The sequence below is a fragment of the Conger conger genome, chromosome 14 (genome assembly GCF_963514075.1).
Source record: "Conger conger chromosome 14, fConCon1.1, whole genome shotgun sequence".
NCBI lineage: Eukaryota > Metazoa > Chordata > Actinopteri > Anguilliformes > Congridae > Conger > Conger conger.
Window position 1 is genome coordinate 8,272,091 of NC_083773.1, and position 24,529 is coordinate 8,296,619.

The window sequence follows — 24,529 nt, forward strand, 5'->3', positions numbered from 1 at the left end:
AGATTCAGTAGTTACAGGGCCTGTTGTAAGTACATACCCGCAGGAAGGAGTCGTGGAGGTAGGTGTGGGGAAATTAATATTTAAGAGGGAGCTTGTGCCAGTTTGATACCTGTCGCTTTACTCGGGAAGAGTAACATCGTGGTGGCGTTTGTCAGCGGGACCAATTCATTTCGATCAATCATTGCACCCACCCTAATCAATACATAAGCAGAAGCACAAAGGCTCGCTCTAGTGCTCAAGCTGACACAAAGACTATAGCGACGTCTAAGAGGAGAGAATAAGGAAGTCACAGACAAATGTAAACTCACAATATATGGAGGGATCAATAAGCTTATTCTGCATTGGTAGACCTTTTTTTGTTTTCCTAACGTGGTGCAAAACGTGCGACTTGTATTTACAAATGGCCAGCAGCTAGCAAACTGGTCGCGTAAAGCAGGCACCGACTGTAGCCAACTAGCAATAGCTAGCCTGCTGACAATGATCATAGCCACATTCTAAAGCCAGCTATAGGTGTGAATGAAGTCAATTCAATAACATGTCAACATTACAGTTGCTTCAAATATTGGCAAACGATGGAATTGCGAAGTTATGTTTTGAGTACCAGGCTACGTATCCAGTTTATTTAGATTTTTGTATGGGCTACGATAACATTCAAATGCATAGCCTATGGGAAATATGCCGTGTGTCTATATATTAGTAGGTTTCTGTATTGTCCCAAAGAACGAGTAATATTTTCTGTAGGAAAATATAGATAAGTTTTCGAGGCTGTTGGAATGTTCGCGGTAAAAAATATCCCACGAGGTTTTTTTCCTCCATACATTGAGCAGGGGTGGAGATTTGGAACAGCGTATGGGAATCGACTTTAGGTAAATTACGCGTGGACGGCTGCAAGAAAACGAATTACTACAGTTTCGCCGGATCTTCGCACCGTAGCCTAAATTGGCTACAAAATACTTGATGCTAAGATGCAAAGCATTCGCATCCATTGGACTAGATGCCTTTTTGTTGGTCTTACTTCTGGGTTGATGCTTTCAAATTATATTATTATAATTATTGTAGCTTGGTTACATGACTGAATTATTTCCGATCTATTTTAGAGTGGAAATAGTAGGCTAGTATTAATGTCAGGCAAGGATTAAATGTCAAGAATCGTATATGAATAACAACCAACATCCGTGCAGAACAATAGAGCCGACAGCCTAACCTTGGATTTATGCCAACACGGGATTGTCACGGCAGATGTCATGACAACCCCGACGCCAACTCCAGTTACGAGTGCGCTCCTACTGGCAGTAGGTCTTCAACATTTTCGCACCCGCAAAAATAACTGGTTTTCCGATTGAGCACAGCTCTCGTTTAAGCCAGAAATTCTCTTTGGTTTAAAACGTATGGTCTTGAAAATTATTAAAATCAATGCTAATTATGAAATAATAATTTGAAAGCTTGCTTGGACCCCTTTCCATGCCAGGTTGGGCCATTGAGAATCATCACCCTTGTGGCCGTTTCGTAGTCCCAATTACAATAGGCCTACGTTTCCACTGTCTGTATCCCTATCTATCGTGAAATAAAGAGCTAAACTGATCCTAGCACTCCAACTATGGTCCTTTATGAATAAGTGCCATGGTTTTACGCAGATGCCGTCACCTTTTGCAACGCAATGTATGATTTATGTCTGAAGGGGCCCCGTAAGGAGAACAATGCGTGTTCTGTTCCCAAGAGTTCAGGTGCCTTACGTTGCACCCGCACGTGCACCACGCAGCTTTACAGCCCAAGGTGCAGTCAAGTGATCCGTGTTCTCTGACCCCTTCTTACAATGCCCCTTTCACCATTTTGAAAAGTCTGATTAGAAAATGAAATGGTGACTTGGAGAAAAAAAAAAAAAGAAAAAAAAAACATTCATAAATAAGATGTGGAAAAGTATCATTATGGAATTAAATAAGCCATTTCGAAATACAGCAGGTTTTGGATATAAATAAGATGACGTTGTTGTGAAAAGTGTCATTACATTATTTAGAAATAAAATGAAGTATGTCATTATTTGCAGATGTATTTATTTACATATTTATTTATATAATTACATATTTATTTATATTTGTATACTCAATTCTGGAGTATAGTTTAGTCCTCCAAATTCATAAGATTTAGCGAAAAAAAAAAAAGAATTAACATCTGTGGTTGACTCTTCTTTGCATAAGGTAAATTTGACCACTTCCTGGCGTTTAGGAGGGGCCTGTAGCGTAGTGGTTAAGGTAAATGACTGGGACCCGCAAGGTCGGTGGCTCGATCCCCGGTGTAGCCATTATCCGCACAGCCATTGCGCTGATCCGCACAGCCGTTGGGCCCTTGAGCAAGGCCTCCAGGGGAGGATTGTCTCCTGCTTAGTGTAATGAACTGTATGTTGGTCTGGCTAAGAGCCATTGCCATTAATGTAATGTAATGTAATGTAATGTAATGTGTAGCCTATTAATGTGCAGGTTTGTCTCCCCCACAGGAAACATGGCGTTGAATGTTAAGCTCACACCGGAGGCTGTGGATAAGTGTAACCGGTTTGTGCTGTTAGCCTGGCTCAATGAATCTCTGCAGACCAAATTCACACAGGTGGAGGAAATATGCTCAGGTACGGCTTGATTTCCGGAATGTTTCCACTTTTATCTGGAGAAAGCTTATAGATAAATCCAATATCAAATGATAATTGTGTTATTATATCAAAGGATACTAGTGTGACACTCTTGCGTGCCTTTAACAGGGGATACCCATGTTTAACAAACATAATTAAGACATAAAAAAAAAATACTCAGTCCTTCAGCTACCTTCCTACTGTTTTGATATGCTGTTACTGAATTCATTTAAGAGATGCAACTACTATATGTGAAATGCACAAGGGCCCTTCACTGGTTTCCATAGAAATATTGGACAAATGTACAAATACGTAAATGCATCTTAATTTATGTTGAAATCCCATCTTGTGCCTGGTAATGAGGGGATTTTAGGCAGTCTGTTGTGTGCACGGCTTATGGTCTCTCCTGATTATGGGCTATGATCTGACCTGTGGATGTCCTTTCCAGGTGCTGTGTACTGCCAGCTGATGGACTGGCTCCATCCCGGGTCTCTGGACCTGGCACAGGTGAAATTCCAAGCTCAGGAAGAGGCGGAGTTTATCCACAACTACAGCCTATTGCAGGCCAGCTTCACGAAGATGGGAGTGGCCGAGGTGAGCCCTGCCCACATTCCTCTGACTTAATTATTGTAGAATAATTATAATAATAATAATAATAATAATTACATTACATTATTGGCATTTGGCCGACGCTCTTATCCAGAGTGACATATAGTTGATTAGACGAAGCAGGAGACTGTCCTCCCCTGGAGCAATGCAGGGTTAAGGGCCTTGCTCAAGGGCCCAACGGCAGTGCAGATCTTATTGTGGCTACACCGGGCGACCTTGCATGTCCCAGTCATTTACCTTAACCACTACGCTACAGGCCGCCCCAGCAACAATAGCAACTATAATAGACAGGATTGTCCATGTCATTCCTCCTCTCATAACTCTCATAACTGGTGCATGCATGATAGTTTACACAAATGCCATGGCAACCTATCAGTAAGTTTAGAAAATACTTGCATTTTATAATGTATATATGATATATAGCACATAAGGCCACTTATATGTGACAGGTTACATTCCACTTCATGAAATACTTTCTCAGAGGTAATAATAATAATAACAACAATAATAATAATAATAATAATAATAATAGAAAAGTTAACCGTTCAGTCAAAATGGGTAAAAATTGCGAAGTTAGGTCAAGTTCGGTTTTGCATCATACTGAAGTGTGTGTGTGTGTGTGTGTGTGTGTGTGCGCGTATTCTGTTCCCTGCAGTCTGTCCCAGTGGAGGACCTGATCAAGGGAAAATTCCGTGACAACTTCAGTTTTCTCAAGTGGTTCAAGAAGTTCTTTGATGTGAATGACTCTGGCCAGACCTACTCCCCGCTGGAAGCCCGTAATGGCCAGAGCATATTGGCTGTGAAGTTGTCTAACAGGGCTCCCCTAACCAGGAGTCTTGTGGACCAGCCCGGTAAGATTTTATCATTTGTAATAGGATGCCACCATGCATCTCAGATCAGATAATCTCAGATGCATGCTCAGGCAGTAAGAGCAGTCGTCTGGCAGTCGGAGGGTTGCCGGTTCGATCCCCCGCCCGGGCTGTGTCAAAGTGTCCCTGAGCAAGACACCTAACCCCCAAATGCTCCTGACGAGCTGGTCGGCGCCTTGCATGGCAGCCAATCGCCGTTAGTGTGTGAGTGTGTGTGTGAATGGGTGAATGAGAAGCATCAATTGTACAGCGCTTTGGATAAAGGCGCTATATAAATGCCAACCATTTACCATTTTATAATACACTAGGAATAGGTGGACACAGGTTGGATAACCATCCCAGGAAACGTAATTTCATAGGAATTTTTTTGTTCACTCGGTAGGATTCAGATAAAATTCTGTCAATATTGTTATCTGCATTCGATGTGTACCAACCTGGGACCGCCCGATTCCTACTGCAGGCCCACCTGAACAGCTGCTATGTTGTTCAAGTTCTCTTTGTTCCAGAGGTTTTAGGAAACTACGTTTTTAAGTACAGGTTCTTCAACCTTTCTAATACATTCCCTAAAAATTTCGGGATGATTATGTTCCCCTATCCTGAGTAATAATTAATGAAATTATTTTATTTTGTGCTCCATTGTCTAATACAGTGGTTCCCAACCTTTTTTGGCTCGTGACCCCATTTTGACATCACAAATTTCTGGCGACCCCAGAGACTTTTTTTAGAATTAGTTCTTGATCATGTTTGTTATACTGTGTTGCAAATACAGAGTAGCCAGATTAGTGCACAACGTGACATTTTATTTTCCCTGGTCAGGAAATACATGTACAGTTCGGTAAGCTACAAGGCTTGATTAAAAAAAAAAAAAAAAAAAAATTTAATCAGTTACTACACATTTCAGGCGACCCCATTTGAGTTCCGCGGGACCCCACGTGGGGTTGCGACCCCAAGGTTGAAAAACACTGGTCTAATAGGGTAGGAACGGTTTCTGACCACTAGATGCCGCTGATTCTAGCCAGTGAATAGTCAGCACAGTATTTTAATGCTGCTTCTTCAAATAATGATTAATCACACGTTAAGTGGTTTGCAACCTTTAATTCAGTAATTGCATCAATAATTACACTATATTTGCATTTAGAAAATTGGAGCTTTTTGTATCATGGTAATTGTGTTAAAGAAAATCTAAATCTTATTCCATACCTACAAAAAGAGACAAAATAAAACACAAAAATATATCACTAAAAGACTTGGGTACCTTCTCTGTCACCCATAATGAGTTAGGCTGGAGAGTAACAATGTTTTTTTAAAATTCTTTGAAAGGGGCTATAATTCATTGTCGGCCACATGTTTTTTTTTTTGTAGGGTTTGTTCTTTTGTGTATTCTTAAAAATGTGATTCTTGTGCACAGCACTGGGGATGAGGTCTGAGGAGAGCCCCAAGCAAGCCCCGAACAAGACCAGGAAGCGTATCGTCTTCCAGGAAGCCTGGCAGGAGGATTACAGTTGGGTGGAGCCCAGTAAAATGGGCGACACCTACGCCTACTGTCCGCTGTGCCACATCAACCTCAACATCAACCACAGCGGCGTGATGGACCTGAAACGGCACAACCAGAGCAAGAGGCACCGCGTTAACGCCAAGGAGACGGGGACCCCCGCGGCCCCCGACTCGCTTCCCTGCAGCGAGGCCACGCTGAGGTTCATCGAGAAGTACGGCGCGGGCTCGGACGCGCTGCGGAAGGGGCGGGGCGACGGCGGAGGAACCGAGGGCGCGGTCTCCGCTCGCGCCGCGCGCCACGTGCTGGGGGCCGGTTACCCGGGCGACCTGGCGGCGGCGTGCGCGGAGACGCCGTACGCCGTGTACCTGTACCGCGGGGTGGAGCTGCCGGGCGGGGCCTCCGCGCACTGCGCCCTGCTGCTGGGGCTCTTCGACGAGGCGGCGGGCCGGCGCCGGGTCCGGCTCCTGGACGTGGTGCGGCCCGAGGCCCGGGAGGACGGCGGCGGCGGCGCCGACCCGGTTTCCGCCGTTTCCGCCGGCCTGGCGGAGACGCTGCGGCGCTTCCAGATCCCCGCGCACAAAATGGCCGCCTTCTACGTGGACGGCGAGGCGGAGAGCGCGGAGCAGGTCGGCGCGCGGCTCCTGGAGCTCAGCCCCAAGGCCGTGCCGCTGGCCGGGCTCTACGGGCTGGCCGACCGGGCCTGCCGGGCCGGCATGGCGGCGCTGACCGGCCCCGCCACCAAGCTCATCGCCGACATCCACCAGCACTACTCCTCGGCCTGCACGGCCGCCAGCGGCCGCCTGAAGGAACTGCCTGAGCTCGTGCGGAACATGCTGGAGATGTGGGCCGACCTGGTGTCCTACTTCACGTCGCGCGCGGCCGGAGACGAGGCGGCGCGGGCCATCCGGGCGCGCCTGGAGGAGCCGGGGAACAGGGCCACGCTCGCCTTCCTGGCCCACGCCCTGGAGCCCCTGTGCGCCTTCCAGGAGCTGCTGAAGGCGGGCGGAGACGGGGCGGGGCGGCGGGCGGATCTGCCCGACATCCTTTGGGGCGCCAGCGGCCTCCTGCGGCAGTACGCCGCCCGCCTGCTGCGCCCGCACGCCGTCGCCAAGTACCTGAAGGGGCGGGACCCCGGCGTGCTGGCGAACAGGAAGTTCCACCTCCCGGCGGGCGAGCTGGACGTGGGCGTCGGCGCTCAGGACCTCCCGGGCGCGGCTGGTCTGGCGGAGGAGGCCGTCTCCTTCTACGCGGCCGTGCTGGGCGCGGTGGCGGCCAGTCTGCCGCTGGCCGACGGCGAGCTGCACGACATGGCGTGCCTCCTGAGCCCCGCCCGGCGCCTGCAGCTCAACGCCCGGGTGGTGGGCGGCCTGGGCGCCCGGCTGGGCCTGTGCGGGACCCCGGCCCTGGCCGCCCAGCTCACGCAGCAGCTCCAGGAGTACCAGCTCGCTGAGAGGGAGGACTCGGGCCAGGACCTGCCCTTGGAGCAGCACTGGGGGGCGGCGCTGAGGGGCATGGGGCGGGACTCCGTCTTCAGGAAACTCATCCTGACACTGCTGGCCCTGCCCTGCCCGCCGCTGGGCCTGCAGGCGGTTTTCTCCCAGGTACGCCGTGCCTCAGATATGGAGGAATTACTTAAACATAAGCATGGAAGCCTCTGGTTGGTCAGTTTCTCAGCAGGGTTTAAATCACAAATATCTGCAGTTATCTTGCGTGTCTTTTTATTTGGAAGTTCTCGCTTGTCATTTGGCCTAACAGTTGTCTGTGTGTCTGTGTGTCTGTGTGTCTGTGTGTCTGTGTGTCTGTGTGTCTGTGTGTGTGTGTGTGTTCCCAGGCCCTGGAGAATGGGGATTCCGCTCTATTGGATGAGGTTGAGGCGAGCAAGCTGGACCTGACCAATGATAGTATTCTCTCTGACATCACGCCTTCCTCTCCTCTCCAAAATGGCGGCACCAACAGCTCCCCGAGCAGCTCTTCATGTAAGTTGAGGATTCTGGGTAATATGCAATCTCTTCGTTTGCCATTGGCTCATTTGGGACCAAAGGGAGGAGTATTGAGTATTCTGGTAAGGTTTTCCTGCTCTTCCCCTGGTTTTTCCTCATTTAAAATGCCGGTTTTGTTTTCCAGACGTCAGCAGCTCCACAGACGCAGTGAAACCGTGTGCTGTGATCCTAGAGAAGATGCCGAGTGAGACTTTTACTGTTTACATTACATTACATTATTGGCATTTGGCAGACGCCCTTATCCAGTTGATTAGACTAAGCAGGAGAGAATCCTCCCCTGAAGCAATGTAGGGTTAAGGGCCTTGCTCAAGGGCCCCACAGCTGTGCGGATCTCATTGTGGCTATTGAACCACCGACCTTGTGGGTCCCAGTCGTGTACCTTAACCACTACACTACAGGCTGCCCTGTTTACTGCCTTCATTATCGTTAGTGATCATCTGTGTGTTCAGGGTCGGTTGGTCAGCCAGTGCCATTTTCACAGCCACTTTGATGGAGGAGGCGTCTACATTACAACACCTGGGCCCTTTCTGCAGTCTGAAACACGGTGGGAGTCAGGGACAATTAGGACAGTCAGGAGAAGTGAGAGATGAAGAGGAAAGGAAGAGGAAAGGGATCGGATAGAGCTGTATGTAACTATGGAGCTGTGTGTATATTGCCCATAAGTGTGGGACAGTGCGTAACGAGCTGTATGTAAGTGCGGTGCTTACTTTCAGCATAAGAGGTACATGCTGAAGGATATTGTTCTCTGCTCCACAGAGCCGCACGCTGAGGCGGTCTTCATTGAGGATGACATCGTCTGGTCTACCTCTTGTGAGGAGGTACAGTCATGCGGGGCTCCGCGTTTTATCCTTTATGTCGCTGTAAAAGCACTATCCCTCTCTCTATCTCTCTCTCTCTCTTTTTCTCTGTCCTACACTCTGGGTCCACCTCTCTTTCTGTTTCTTTCTCACCTTCTTTTTCCTCTATGTCCCTCGCTTTGACGTCCCGGTCTCTCTCTCTCTGAGCAAGCGCGCGTGTGTGTCTGTAGGGCGCCGTTAGGGGGATTTGTGGCTGGGAATGCAGTCTCCGGCAGAGGCCTCGGGCTCGAACGCTGTTTCAGGCAGGGGTTGGGACCTGGGGGAGCCTGGAGAAGGACAGGAACGCCCCCGCAGCGGACCCTGCTGGGGTACGTACGTGAGAGGGCGTCTGGGCTGGCCGTCCAGCAGGACTGGTGACGGGGACAGCTCTGCGGCTCGAGCATTCCCTCGTGTGTCATCTTCCTCATCGTCATCGTCACTGTCTGGGAAAGTGAGGATGTGTGCCTGGCAGGTCTTCTGGCCCAGACAGGGGGAGGAGGTGTCAGGGAGAGGAAGGAATTGGCGTAGATTGATGGTGGAGAGAGCGTGAGCTGTGTGCAGGAAGGTGATTGGGCACGTGCGTCTGTGTACCGAGAGGTGATTGGTTATGTGGTTCTGTGTGCCTGGTAGGCGTCTGTTTTCCTTTTCTCAGTTTTGTGCCCTGTTGGGCATCTTTTCCCTGGACAGTCGCACTCCTACTTTCCCCCCCCACCTTCTCGGTGATTTTCTTTGTTTCTCTCCTTGTTTCTCTTGTCTTTTGTTTCTCGTCTCCATGAATCGCAGCCATGCACACGTTCAGGCAGCCCAGAACTTACGTTTAGCTCTGAGGTCACCACCCCATGTGCTTCACGAGCTGTGCTTCACGAGCTGTGCTTCACGAGCTGTGCTTCACGAGCTGTGCTTCCTGTCTTTGCTAGCGGTGTTGTCTTGTGCTTCCAGAGACGAGAGACGTCCTTCACGTCCACCCCCAACACCACTGCCACGCCAAGCCCCAAACGCTCCAAGAAGTCCTACCCGTACCAGGTGCTGTCTCCTTCCAGACGACTGCAAATTTGAGTTTATTTGCTTTGTTGGACTGGCAGTAATATTGATTTTGCCGAAGCAAGAATGTATTGCAAGAAACACAATTCAGATTTACTAAATTAATGTGTGAAAATGTTGTCTGTGTCCCCCACTGCAGGATGATAAGGGGTTTATGTTGGGAGAGCTGGTCTGGGGGAAAGTGAAGGGGTTCTCCTGGTGGCCGGGCCTGGTCATGGGGTGGCGGTCCAAGCATGTCCCACCGGGCATGCGTCGGGTGGAGTGGTTCGGAGACGGAATGTTCTCTGAGGTGAGGAGGAGGAGGAGGAGGAGGAGGAGGAAGAAGAAGAAGAGAATAAGGATGAAGAACATTGATTCATATGTGCACAACCATTGCCTGACTGCTGCTGTTGTAGCTGTCAGTTTTCGCAATCTCACGAGCTCAGTTTCAGTGTAAATGGGTAGTCAAAAACGCAGTTGGCAAGTCTGCCTTTTTGTTCACAATATCACGCCATGAAATATCAGTCCGTAAATAGATATTATCATACCGTGGAAAAAGTTAACTGTGTGTGTGCGTGTGCTATGTTTCTTGGCAGTTGCACGGAACGCTGATCCTTGTGTTTGTGTTGTTTGAAGTGATGAGATATCGCTCCTCTTTGTTGGTCTGTGATAGTGTTGACGTATCTCACTCTCCCTCTATCTGTTCCTTCTCCCTCACTCCTTCCTTCACTTTCCTGCCTTCCTCTCCTTTCTGTTCTCCGTCCCTCTTTCCCTTCTTCCCTTTTAGATCTACACGGAGCGTCTCCTGCCATTTTCCGCCTTTTCCAAGTGCTTCTGTTCAAACTCCTTTTCCAGCCTGCCCGCATACAAGGATGCTATCTACCAGGTCCTAGAGGTACTGCACCCTTCCAAAAGCTACACTTCAAACCTGATATATACTGTAGTTTAACAATTGAAAAAAAAAAGGTAATCCACTTTTAAGTTAATTGGCTGATATTTTGTTCTAATGTTTGGTGAACTTTGATGGGTTATAAGCATGTCACAGTGATTATTTGAGCGAGGTCTGTGCACTGTGATGTTGTTTTTAGTCGCTCCAGCACAGTATGAATACATCCTGTATCTTTTGCCATCGTGCTGTGCCGTGTAGACTGTATTGCCCCCGCCCTCATCATTTGGGTGAGGGCTGGCACCCTGTAGCGTAGTGACGGTACGTGACTGGGACACGCAAGGTCGGTGGTTCGATCCCCGGTGTAGCCACAGTAGGATCTGCACAGCCGTTGGGCCCTAGAGCAAGGCCCTTAACCCCACATTGCTCCAGGAGAGGATTGTCTCCTGCTTATTCTCGCTCTGGATAAGAGCATCTGCCAAATGCCATTAATGTAATGTAATGTAATGTCATGTAGTGTAATGTAGTGTAATGTATGTAATGCAACGTATTGTAGTGTAGTGTAATGTATGTAGTGTAATGTAATGTCATGTCATGTAGTGTAATGTATTGTAGTGTAGTGTAATGTATGTAGTGTAATGTAATGTATTGTAGTGTAGTGTAGTGTAGTGTAGTGTAGTGTAAGTGATGTAATGTAGCGTAATGTCGTGTAATGTAATGTAATGTAATGGGTCATTGTCTATGTTTCGCTGCAGCTGGCGATGGACAGGTGTGGGGAGGTGCTCCCAGTCGGGAAGGAGGTGGGGAAGGAGGAGGAGCTTAAGGTGATGATGGACTGGGCCTTGGGCGGGTTCAAGCCCACCGGACCCGACGGCTTCCGGCCCCCCCCGGAGGCCTACGGTGAGACTGCGCTATCGTACAGCACACCCAGCACTGTGACACCATGGTCAACAATGTTTCCCTCTCTGTGTTTGCTCTTTGCTTCTTCTAGAGTGCTGCTGTTAGAAACTCTTTAGAACTGAGTGTAAAACTCGGCTCAAAGCAGCAGGCTTGTTATGATTTATGTTTTATATAAAATTTGTGGCCAAATATTGAGTATGTCCAAAAACGAAAGCTCAAGTTTTTGTTTACCGTTTATGGCGACCAAATGACTGTGTATGAGCTCACCAATTTATCCTGGAGTAAAATGTTGATTCTATTTGACTAACGAAGGAGGCATAATGGCTAATTAAAAATGACTTATCATATTGCATTGTCGAGTGGAATTGCATTGTCAGATGTCTGTGCCATATTGCAAATTATTGTGATATGAAGGGAATATGTGCGCATTATAGAGAATTGTTAATGAGTGTAGATTCTATTGTATTTTACATTTTACTTTTTACTATGCGTGTACACAGAGTCCCAGGAAACGTCTCTGTCTGACGACCAGCCTCCTGCCAAGAGGAAGTACATGCAAAAGACCAGACATGTCTCTGACCAAGTCTTCAACAGAGGTAAAGGCTGACATACAAACACACACACACACACGCACACAAACACATGCACATACACACTCACATACGCACACACACACACACACACACACACACGCGCACACACACACACACACACACACACACACACAAACACACGCACACACACTCACATACACATGCGCACCAACACACACACGCACAAAGACACATGGACACAAACACCCAGACGGAAAGACACACACACACACATACATGCACACAGACACACACACACACCCAGACACACACACACACACACACACACACACACACACAGACACACCTGAGTTTCACAGGACGTGTTCTCTGAAGAACTGAAGTGAAGCTGTGTCACAGTGGGATTCCTGAAACACGGTTTATAATGTGATGTCATGTGATCCCTGTTTTCACTTTCCACAGAACACTTGGTACAGGAAGTGCAGAAGAAGGGCAAGAGCATCGAAGGTAAGCATGTGATTGGTCATTAGCGAGCAGTAAAAAAAAACAGCAAATAAGAAAATATATATATATACACTCACTGAGCACTTTATTACGAACACCTGTACACCTACTTATTCATGCGATTATCTGATCAGCCAATTGTGTGGCAGCAGTGCAACGCATAAAATCACGTAGAGCTTCATCAACCATCAGAATGTGGAAAAAACTTTGACCGTGGAATGATTGTTAGTGGCAGACAGGGTGGTTTGAGTATCTCAGAAACTGCTGATCCCCTGGTTTCTTTGTGTATTATAGTGTGCAGATGGTAAAAGTATAGAGAGGACTTCTGAACTTTCTGAACTAAATCACGTCTCTGTCTCTCTCTCTCTCTGTAGATTTCTGCCTGTGCTGCGGGAATGTGTACATAGAGATCTTCCATCCGCTCTTCGAGGGAGGCTTATGCCTCAAATGCAAGGTACGCTGAATATCCTGCCGCTGACTGCCAGTGGAGGGGTGCTGATCTGGGATCAGGGTGAAACTGAAACAGGCAGCTGTTCCCGTGGTGTCTGACTCCTCATAAACGGCCAATATGTGACGAGGAAATAAAACAAAAGTCCTTGGGGAATTATTCCAAAAAGCAGCCAAGGTTTCTCTGTCAGCCTTTCATGTGGACGAGCACCCACAGAGGGAAAAAAAAAACAACAACTTTATTTATTTATTTATTTAGTTTTTATTTATTTATTTTATACAAAGGGGGGGATTACTTTGTGCACTGGTTCTCAAAATACTGAAATATTTAAGTATGAAAGATGAGGCACAGCTGCTGTGAATATGTCACATTCTCCACAGTGCAACACACTGGGTCATGTGGCTGATATTCATTCATTTAAATGCTTTTGGATTTGGGCTGAATACTCCCTGAATACTGAATACTCCCTGTGTCGAATTGGTTGTCATCCCATCGTTGGGATACGAGTAAGAATAACCAGACTGTAAACTCTTGTAAGTGGAAGTCATATCAGATGAAGATAGGAAGATAGTCCGTTATGTCGCCATGTTTTCAGAGGTATCGTTCCTCCCCTGCAGGACAACCTGATAGAGACTCTGTACCGCTACGATGACGACGGGTACCAGTCGTACTGCACCGTGTGCTGCGCAGGCCTGGAGGTCATCCTGTGTGGGAATAACAACTGCTGCCGGTGAGCGCTGCCCCCTGCAGGCCAGGAGGACAGGAGGTCTGGAGGATTCGCCTGTGGGATCCGGCTGCCATGTCTCTGTAGAAATGTCACTTTCACCTTGGCTAGTGTCAGGGGTATGAGAGAACATGATATCCAGATTGGGAAGAATGTATATTTTAGTACGAGTGTACCTCCATCGCACGTTCTTACAAAGGCTATTGGGGGTGTAGCATGGCCCAATGGTCATGGAGTGCTACAGGATGTACACTCAGTGAGCACTTTATTAGGTATTTATTAGACTTATTTTTTAGACTTATTGGTCTGCTTCTGCTACTGTAGCCTCTCCACTTAGAGGTTTGAGAGATTCAGAGGTTCAGAGATGCTCTTCTGCGTACCACTGTTGTAAGGCTTAGTTATCCAGTCAATGTTGGGGATCCCAGCAGACCCTGCGGCTCTCCATAGTCAATGTTGGGGGGTCCTCTCCGGGACCAGGTTTGGGGACCCCATGCTGGAATGTGATTTAGGCAGGTCAGGCTCCTCACCGTGCCCCTGCACCCCGCCAGGTGCTACTGTAAGGACTGCCTGAACGTGCTGGTGGGCCCCGGGACCTTCGAGCAGCTGAAGGACGTGGACCCCTGGAGCTGCTACCTGTGCCTGCCCTCGCAGCGCTACGGGCTGCTGAAGCCCCGGCCCGACTGGAGCGTGCGCGTGCAGGAGTTCTTCGCCAACGAGAGCGCCATGGAGTTCGTAAGAGAGCCGCCGCCAACGGACGCACGCCTGCACCTGAACACACACACCTGCACCTGCACCTGAACACACACGCACACACACACACACCTGCACACACACACACGCACCTGCACCTGCACACACACACACACACCTGCACCTGCACACACGCACCTGCACCTGCTCCTGCACCTCCATCTGAACACACACACCTGCACCTGCACACTCACACACACCTGCACACACACCTGCACACTCACACACACCTGCACACACACACACGCACCTGCACACACACACCTGCACACACGCACCTGCACCTGCACACACACGCACCTGCACCTGCTCCTGAACACTCACACGCACCTGCACCTGCACACACGCACCTGCACACACACGCACCTGCACACACACGCACCTGCACACACGCACCTGCACCTGCACCTATGCACCTCCATCTGAACACACGCACCTGCACACACACGCACCTGCACCTGCACACTCACACACACCTGCACACACGCACCTGCACACACGCACCTGCACACACACGCACCTGCACACACGCACCTGCACACACGCACCTCCATCTGAACACACGCACCTGCACACACACGCACCTGCACACACGCACCTGCACACACGCACCTGCACACACGCACCTCCATCTGAACACACGCACCTGCACACACACGCACCTGCACCTGGACACACACGCATCTGCACCTGCACACACACAACTGCACCTGCTCCTGCACCTCCACCTGAACACACACACCTGCACCTGCACCTGAACACACACCTGCACCTGCACCTGAACACACACCTGAACACACACACCTGCACCTGCACCTGAACACACACCTGAACACACACACCTGCACCTGCACACTCACACACACCTGCACACACACCTGCACTCTCACACACACCTGCTTACTCGCTCGTTAGCTCATAAAGACACACACCTGCTCCTGCACACACACACACACACACACACACCTGCACCTGCACATGCACACACGTGTTCACACATGCGCACCAGCTTACCCGTTTGTTTGCTCGTTCGCTCATAAACACTCACGTTGCACACACACACACACACACACACACACACACACACACGTGTTCACCAGCACACACTCGCAGAGGTGCAGGTTCAACAGCTGTGTCTTCAACTACGTGTCACCAAGTGTCTTTTGATGCCAATTGCTTTGCTGCCAATCTAGCTTCGCGAGCTTGTGTGTGCTGCAGGAGGGCCTCCTGCGGTGGATCTGGTGGCTCTCTCAAATTGACAGATGACGTGTTGCCATGGCAAACGTCCGATTCAAAATCCGATTCAACTGAATTGTCCAGGTACAAGGAAAAGGGCTTTATGCAGCTCCTGAGGACAGATGGTTGGTAGCTGCATATGCGTTTTTCATTGTACCTATACAACTGGTCTGGTTGGGAGGGAGAATTGAAAACTGAAAACGTGGGGGATTGGAGGTAAATCTTTCCCCCTGCCACCCCCCAACCCCCCCAGGAGCCCCACAGAGTGTATCCCTCCATCCCTGCCAACCAGCGGAGGCCCATTAAGGTGCTGTCCCTGTTTGACGGCATTGCCACAGGTGAGTGGCTTTTCTCTGCATTTTCCATGGCTTTGGCTGTATTTGCTCTCCTGCCTGACTATGGGTGTGAATCCCCATTGCACCTCCCAGGGTACTGTAATCCAGCTGCATGTGTATGTGTGTACTGTGTTGGCCAGTAGAAAAGCTTTTAGCTTAACTGCATTTCCCAGTAGCACGGTGGTCACATCACTGTTTACAAAATCAAATGGCTTTTTCAGTTGCTTTTTCTGCTTTTCTGTCTTTCTCGATCAAGTACAATGGTAGGGGACAACAACAGCTATAACACGGCATTATATTTTCTGAAGCATTTCCCAGTATTGTGCACAAAGAACCAATTACACTATTTTATTGTGACAAATACTGCCTTCTGTGGTTAGTTGGACTCAGATGTGAATTTCAGTCAAGCAATATCGCACAAGAACCTGTTGGTAGGGAGAATTAAGCTCAAAACGGGTCAAAATAATACCTCTGAGATATAAGCACCATTCTGAGGTGCTGAAGTGGTGTCACTTTCAAGTGAAAAGTATGGGGAGTGATGTTTAGAATAGACCTGTTTTGACTGCTCCAGTCACCATGGGTGGCCACTACATCCACCAAAACCAAGGAAATCATAGATTGCCAATTCCAAATAGGGTAACCTTGTTTACTTGTGTTCCTTTTGACTGTTAGTTGAATTTTGTCTAAAGATCTGAAACCATTCCGTATGACAAATATGCATTAATACAAGAAATCAGGACGGGGGCAAATACATTTTAACAGCACTGTGTTTATCTGAAGTGTGTGGTTTATCCTGCCTGCCAGGTTACCTGGTTCTGCGTGACCTGGGCTTCAAGGTGGACCGGTATATTGCCTCGGAGATCTGCGAGGATTCCATCGCTGTGGGCATGATCAAACACGAGGGCAGGATCGAACACGTTAACGACGTGCGGAGCATAACCAGAAAGCATGTAAGTATGCCCTCCTAAAATGGCGTCTCTGTGCTGTTCCACTCTGAGGTAAAAGACTATAACCTCACCATTTCATCTGTGCCCCAGTGCTGTTCTAAAATGGCGTCTCTGTGCTGTTCCACTCTGAGGTAAAAGACTATAACCTCACCATTTCATCTGTGCCCCAGTGCCGTTCTAAAATGGCGTCTCTCTGTGCTGTTCCACTCTGAGGTAACAGACTATAACCTCGCCGGTTTTTTTCTGTGCTCCAGATAGCTGAGTGGGGCCCCTTTGACCTCCTGATTGGTGGGAGTCCGTGCAACGACCTCTCTATGGTGAATCCTGCACGGAAGGGCCTCTTTGGTACGAAAACTCAGATCTGTGTCACCATGCCTGTCTAGAAATGACTTGTTGAGGATGCATGTCAAAGCAGTAAAATAGAAATGTCTGAATATTCAAAATGATAAGCTCACAGATTCTGATTTTTGGAAACAAACAGAAAGGGTATTCTTGAGGTTAAGCTTAAGAGTATGTGTGATCTTCTGCTCCAAACTGGAGGATGTAAAAATTATATCTGATAATATCTGATTCTAGATATAATTATATCTATAAGCTTTATTCTTTAGGGTACATCTTTATGATGAGGGTAAACCCCTCAGGCATCAAAGTGTAAAACACAGAAGAATTCCAGTGTATGTGATACAGTACTGACACCTGCAGGTGACAGGTCACATTAACACTCTGTTCACTGTGTCCCAAAACTCCCACCCATCCGACCTTCAATCTGTTCCGCCCCAGCACTGCAATCCTCTGTGACCTGCTCTTAGGCTTCAGCTGTCATATGTGAGAAAGAAAAATTATCATTTCACCTCTTTGTGGTGTTAGAGAAGTGTTGGGGGTGTGTTGGTGTAACTCGGGCACTGATCCAGAATCCTAGAATCCAAGGAGTCCTGACTCATAACTGATCCAAAACAAATATATTAAACTGATCTGGGGTCAGTGTAACAGTGCCACGTCCATGCTGTTGAATACAGACCAGGCTTTCAATGTAGTTTTTTGGCCGAGGACAATTGAACGGGAGACCGAGAATGCTGCGTTCTCACGTTTTGTAACTGTGTCTTCCCTCCACTAGAGGGCACCGGCAGGCTGTTCTTTGAGTTCTACCGACTGCTGACCATGATGAGGCCTCGGGAGGAAGATCCCCGCCCCTTCTTCTGGCTGTTTGAGAACGTGGTCGCCATGGGCAACCGCGACAAGGCCGACATCTGCCGCTTCCTGGAGGTGAGGGAACGGCCCTTCCTGGCCTCGAGTAATGAGCTATTCCTCCCGGGAGCGCAGATAGCATTCAGTGACACAGCAGTTCACAACTCGGGTATGAAGGTTAGCCGGTGATCAAGTTGATTTAAAGGTACATTAGGTAAGATTTTTGTGTTAAAACGTTGTTACATCACTGAAAAAGGGCTCCCTAACATGTTGACTCACCCTCTGCCTGTGTTTATAGTCCTTAAATTCTGGTTTGAAAAATATACAGTTGATGGCCAACACGCTGTACCAAAACATTGTATAGCTGTACAATAATGAAAGTTCATTGGTTGAAAATTGGTTCTGATTGCCACAGCCAATGGCGTTTCAACATTAGCGTGTTTTCCAGAGAAGGGGGGGGGGGATAAACAGTGTTGCGGTTTGTTGCTGCATTTCCTCTCTTGACCCTTCGAAGTCCGAAATGACCTACTGTAGCTTTAATGCTGAGTTGAGTTCAGCACAGATAGCATTGTGCATTGTTGATGTGTTCGATATTGAACTTTGGTATTTGTTTAATGTTGAGGTGCCTCATGTGGACTTTTGTATTGTTGGGTTGTTAATGTTGAGCTGTGTATTGTTGGATGTGTTACTGGTTTAAACCAATAATAAGAACAGCTTGTATGCCGTGTGCTTTTAAACAGCCATTATTCAGAAGCAAACAAACAACAAACTTCACCGTAATATACATCACGAGAGGGCCTTGTTTGTTCAGAATGAGAAAAATAAATGGACATCAATACAGATCTAAATAAATAATGAAAGTGGCAAGGCGATAAATTGTTTTCAGACCTGCTAAAAAATAATCGCGGAAATCCAAACATCGACGTAGGCTGTTCTAATAGACCACAATTATGTCTACTTACTCAGAATAGCTGTCTGCATGCTTTACCTCTTACACAATAAAAGGAAGGTGATTGATCTTGTCCAACTAAAGTATCTTAGTTGGACAAGATCATCTTGACTAAACAATTGACTGAACGACCAAAGAAAGAGAGCCCTAGTTTAATGACGAGTTGCTGTCTACGTCGCTGTTTAGTTGTTGCATATTGTTGCCTTGTTTAAAGTTGAGTTGTGTTTTGTTGAGGTGCTGAAAGGGCTGAATGTTCTGTTTCCAGTGTAACCCAATTCTGATTGATGCGGTGAAAGTGAGCCCCGCCCACAGAGCTCGGTACTTCTGGGGTAACCTTCCTGGAATGAACAGGTGCAGCACACACCGTACTCACACTTTCTCACCGATGCCAGATGGACCAGGCCACTTTTGCGTTCCGAAAACACTTTTGCATTCCTAAAACGCTTGTACACGTTTGGGGCTTTCAGTAATGTTAATGGCTTTTTGGTTTTGTTTTTTTTGTTGATTGACAGCTTGGGTGAGCCTTAGATACGGTGCAAATAATTTAACCAGCCTCTCTCCCCGCTCCTTCTAGGCCTCTTGCTACAACCCTCACTGACAGTTGCTACCTTCAGGGCTGCCTTGAGATTGGGCGAATAGCCAAGGTTAAAGCCGTATTACCCTTATTCACTTTAATCTTCTGATGTACTGCCTCCACCCTCACTGTGCGCTGCATCTGGTCCTTATCATAACCCCACCCTGACTGTGTTCTAAATCACTGATTATTATCATAACTCCACCCTGACTGTGTGCTAAATCACTGCTCATTATCATAACCCCACCCTGACTGTGTTCTAAATCACTGATCATTATCATAACCCCACCCTGACTGTGTTCTAAATCACTGATCATTATCATAACCCCACCCTGACTGTGTTCTAAATCACTGATCATTATCATAACCCCACCCTGACTGTGTTCTAAATCACTGATTATTATCATAACCCCACCCTGACTGTGTTCTAAATCACTGATCATTATCATAACTCCACCCTGACTGTGTTCTAAATCACTGATCATTATCATAACCCCACCCTGACTGTGTTCTAAATCACTGATCATTATCATAACCCCACCCTGACTGTGTTCTAAATCACTGATTATTATCATAACCCCACCCTGACTGTGTTCTAAATCACTGATCATTATCATAACTCCACCCTGACTGTGTTCTAAATCACTGATCATTATCATAACCCCACCCTGACTGTGTTCTAAATCACTGATCATTATCATAACCCCACCCTGACTGTGTTCTAAATCACTGATCATTATCATAACCCCACCCTGACTGTGTGCTAAATCACTGATCATTATCATAACCCCACCCTGACTGTGTTCTAAATCACTGATCATTATCATAACTCCACCCTGACTGTGTGCTAAATCACTGATCATTATCATAACCCCACCCTGACTGTGTGCTAAATCACTGATCATTATCATAACTCCACCCTGACTGTGTGCTAAATCACTGCGCATTATCATAACCCCACCCTGACTGTGCGCTAAATCACTGATCATTATCATAACCCCACCCTGACTGTGTGCTAAATCACTGATCATTATCATAACCCCACCCTGACTGTGTGCTAAATCACTGATCATTATCATAACCCCACCCTGACTGTGTTCTAAATCACTGATCATTATCATAACTCCACCCTGACTGTGTGCTAAATCACTGATCATTATCATAACCCCACCCTGACTGTGTGCTAAATCACTGATCATTATCATAACTCCACCCTGACTGTGTGCTAAATCACTGCGCATTATCATAACCCCACCCTGACTGTGTGCTAAATCACTGATCATTATCATAACTCCACCCTGACTGTGTGCTAAATCACTGATCATTATCATAACCCCACCCTGACTGTGTTCTAAATCACTGATCATTATCATAACTCCACCCTGACTGTGTGCTAAATCACTGATCATTATCATAACCCCACCCTGACTGTGTGCTAAATCACTGATCATTATCATAACTCCACCCTGACTGTGTGCTAAATCACTGATCATTATCATAACCCCACCCTGACTGTGCTCTGTATCACTACTCTTTATCATAACTCCACCCTGACTGTGCTCTGTATCACGACTCTTTATCATAACTGCCAAAGCCTCACCTTGACCCTGCTTTCAGTTCTTGACCTTTGCTGATATTTTTATGAATTAATTTAATTTAATTTCTTTGTTCATTCAAATAATTGATTTCATTTTATTATTATTTTCTTTTTTTACCCCCGGTAGTTTGAGAAAGTCCGCACCATCACCACTAAATCCAACTCCATCCGACAGGGGAAGTCCGAGACTCTCCCCGTCATGATGAACGGGAAGGAGGACTATCTGTGGTGTACAGAGATAGAGAGGTGAGTGGCACACAGTACACGATAATGCAGTGTACAATAAATCACCGAGGCCTTTAATTGCACTTGTCAACAGGTAAATGGTAAATGGTTGCCATTTATATAGCGCATTTATCCAAAGCGCTGTACGTAATTGATGCTTCTCATACACACACTCGCACACAAACGGCGATTGGGTGCAATGCAAGGCACCAGCCGGCTCGTCAGGAGCATTTGGGGGTTAGGTGTCTTGCTCAGGGACACTTTGACACACCCAGGCCGGTATCGAACTGGCAACCTGTTGCGGGCGTAACCTGTAGAGGGCGGCCTGTAGCATAGTGGTTAAGGTAAATGACTGGGACCTGCAAGGTCGGTGGTTCGAATCCCGGTGTAGCCACAATAAGATCCGCACAGCCGTTGGGCCCTTGAGCAAGGCCCTTAACCCCGCATTGCTCCAGGGGAGGATTGTGTCCTGCTAATCAACTGCACGTCGCTCTGGATAAGAGCGTCTGCCAAATGCCATTAATGTAATGTAATGTAATGCAACCCTCTGACTGCCAGATGACTGCTCTTACCACCTGAGCCAATGTCAGTCAAATAACTTGTACTACTTGGCTGTCAAACCTAGTCAAATATATAACAAACATTTTATAATAAACCGGTGTCAACCAGAGTTCTTCTGAAGGTTTCTTCCTATTAGCCAGGGAGTTTTTCCCTGCCACTGTTGCTCTACTCTTGGGGGCCGGTTTCTCTGTAAAGCTGCTTTGTGACAAAGCCCCTTTGTTAAAAGCGCTATACAAATAAAAATGTATTGATTGACCGACATAATCTTTGGTGTTCATTCTGACACCCAAGGTCTCTAATGGAATTAGTCAAATTTAAGTACTTTTTATTTCATGGTGAGGCATGGTAATTGAGAAAACTTTCTTATTTATAGTTACTAGCTACAATAATATGTTTAGCTTGAATAGTATTATTTAATTGGTTTTAATGCAGGGTGGATTATTCCACGGTCGTTTGCCAAAGATTAAAATATAGGGAGTTGTCATTAATATTTTGGGCCAATTTGCCCTGAAAACATTTAGCTGGCACAAACTACTCGAGAAGGTGGCAGCTGCAGTCTATTCCCAGCACACGAGGTGGCAGCTGCCTCCCAGCAGTCTCTGTGGGAGGGGAAGTACCAGTCTGCACAATAACGTTTGCTCAGCTGCAACAAAAGTTCATTGTTGTGAAATGTGTTCTTTAAATTAAAAGATTAAATGTCGTCGAGTCCTCGTGTCGGATTGTTTCTGGACAGTTTTTGGTGAAATGGGGCCGTTTGCATGCAGACTTTATGGGCTGGGTTAGGATACAGGGCTGTATGTCTTTCTATCAGAAATAATGTGGGTCCATCAGAGTGCGTGGTGAACGCGATGGTCTCGTGCCTGGTCGTGCACTGTGGGGGTCAGAGGTCGTGCACTGTGGGGGTCAGAGGTCGTGCACTGTGGGGGGTCAGCGGTCCACTCATCATGGCTTTCTTTCAATATTACTCTGTTCGAAGGATTCTGTTGTGTGACTTAATATTTTGTAAATGATCACAGCCGAGGCCAGCTATTGCAGAGTTATGTAATACTATTGTTATTAAAGACCATTCTGTGATATCCCTCAGGATTTTCGGTTTTCCCAAGCATTACACGGACGTGAACAACATGGGCCGGAGTCAGCGGCAGAAGGTTCTGGGGCGGTCGTGGAGTGTCCCTGTGATCCGGCACCTGTTCGCCCCTCTGAAGGACTACTTTGCCTGCGAATGAGGGAGGCACAGCCTCACCCTCCCTAACCTTCCGTATCCCTCCGCCCAGCCAGTTGCTAGGCGATAGCAGCAGCAGCAGCTGAGGCCTGGGGAGAACGTACCCTCCCTTAGCAGCCGTAGGTCAGGCCTGCCTTGCGTCTGCATGGTGACGACCGGGCGCTTAACTGAGATGCGTGTGCGTGGATCGCCCCCCGACTGCGTGGAGGGAGTGTTGCGCGTTATGCGTTTGTCCCTTGTGTCATGGAATCGTATGATTTCAACGTTCTCGGTTGGGCGGGTGAATCAGTTGCTGCTTTGAATTGCTCAGCACTTGGTATCTCAGTTTAGGACTCTGTCATCTCCATGCAGGCTGACAGGCCTTATGTATGGCATGTAAGCTGGGCTGCGTTTGAGGAGGGGGGGGGGGGCAAAAAATAGATCTCTTCCCCTTCTGCCTTTTGAAATGAAATGAATTAATAATGAAATTCTCACAAATTTAAAAAAAAAAAAAAAAAAACATAGTCTACTTTTTAAACATAATTTTAATGAATCAGTATGTTTTAAATAGTTTGTAATTTGTAGTGCCTCTCCCAGCCCCTGTGGTCCTGTCCCTAAGACACGCTGCAGATCCTGATGCAGTAGAAATGGCTGTGTTGTTTTTAAACGGGAGAAGTTCTCTGCTGCCTACCTCACTGCGGTCACGTAACTACGCCAGTATCTGTCTGAAAAAGTACCTTCTCTTTTCTCCACTTTAATCTGTATTTATAATTTAATTAATGAAAATGTTAGATTCTGTATTAGCTGGAAGTTCTGTCATTGTTTTATTTGTGTTTTCTTGTCAAAGGTGTGAGGGTGTGGCAATATAATGTGAACTACATTGCCTTGTTAACACCCGGCTGGTTTTTGAATGTTACATACATTTCCACTCAGAAATTTGATTGGCATACGGTGTACTGTAATCCACGGTTCAACTCCCCTTTTATATTATTTTTCAGACGGGGAGAAAGAGTGAGGGTAAGGGATGGAGAAGGGAATTTCAGGCGTCATGGAGGAGAGAAAACCTTTTAGGGCTTCATAGCTGATATGAGAGTTGCCCATCTGAACTGTGCCACGTTCTCACCATTATGGGTACATTTTAATCGTTTTTTATTGTGTACCTTCCGCGTGTGCCTTTTCCCATGCAATTCAGGAACTGCCATTGCCCTTTGCTCTGCTGGGCACTGTCTCCTCTCAGGACAAACATTCATTTTCATACCGTTGGAATTTCAGACATGACCCTCTTACATACAGCACAAAAGACCATTGTCCACTGCACTTGAGCATCTATGAATTTTGTAAATTTCATTATGGATTTTAAACCAAAGTGCTGCTGATTCGGAGGCTTCCCTCTCCCAGTTTCAGTCCAGCCTCCATGTTAGGTTGAAGAAGCCTGGCTGTATATTGTGTGATATTTGCCTCTTCTCTGACTTTGGTGCTTAAACTGGTGTTGAAGCAATTGCTGCAT

At 47.2% G+C, this 24,529-nt stretch overlaps 1 protein-coding gene across 1 annotated transcript; it reads left to right on the plus strand.

Annotated features, from left to right (window-relative positions):
• Positions 1-21: 21 nt before the first annotated feature.
• On the plus strand, positions 22-23,339 carry LOC133109631 (uncharacterized). Its single transcript, XM_061219053.1, has 26 exons — positions 22-58; positions 2,492-2,617; positions 3,066-3,211; positions 3,882-4,077; positions 5,504-7,191; positions 7,422-7,566; positions 7,715-7,774; positions 8,347-8,408; positions 8,618-8,755; positions 9,366-9,449; positions 9,607-9,756; positions 10,234-10,341; positions 11,088-11,232; positions 11,733-11,828; positions 12,249-12,293; positions 12,665-12,744; positions 13,356-13,468; positions 14,011-14,194; positions 15,702-15,786; positions 16,588-16,733; positions 16,985-17,075; positions 17,845-17,993; positions 19,130-19,215; positions 19,439-19,508; positions 21,163-21,281; positions 22,906-23,339. Exons 2-26 carry the CDS (start codon positions 2,497-2,499, stop codon positions 23,045-23,047), a joined length of 4,449 nt encoding a protein of 1,482 aa, XP_061075037.1. The 5' UTR covers positions 22-58; positions 2,492-2,496; the 3' UTR covers positions 23,048-23,339.
• Positions 23,340-24,529: the final 1,190 nt, after the last annotated feature.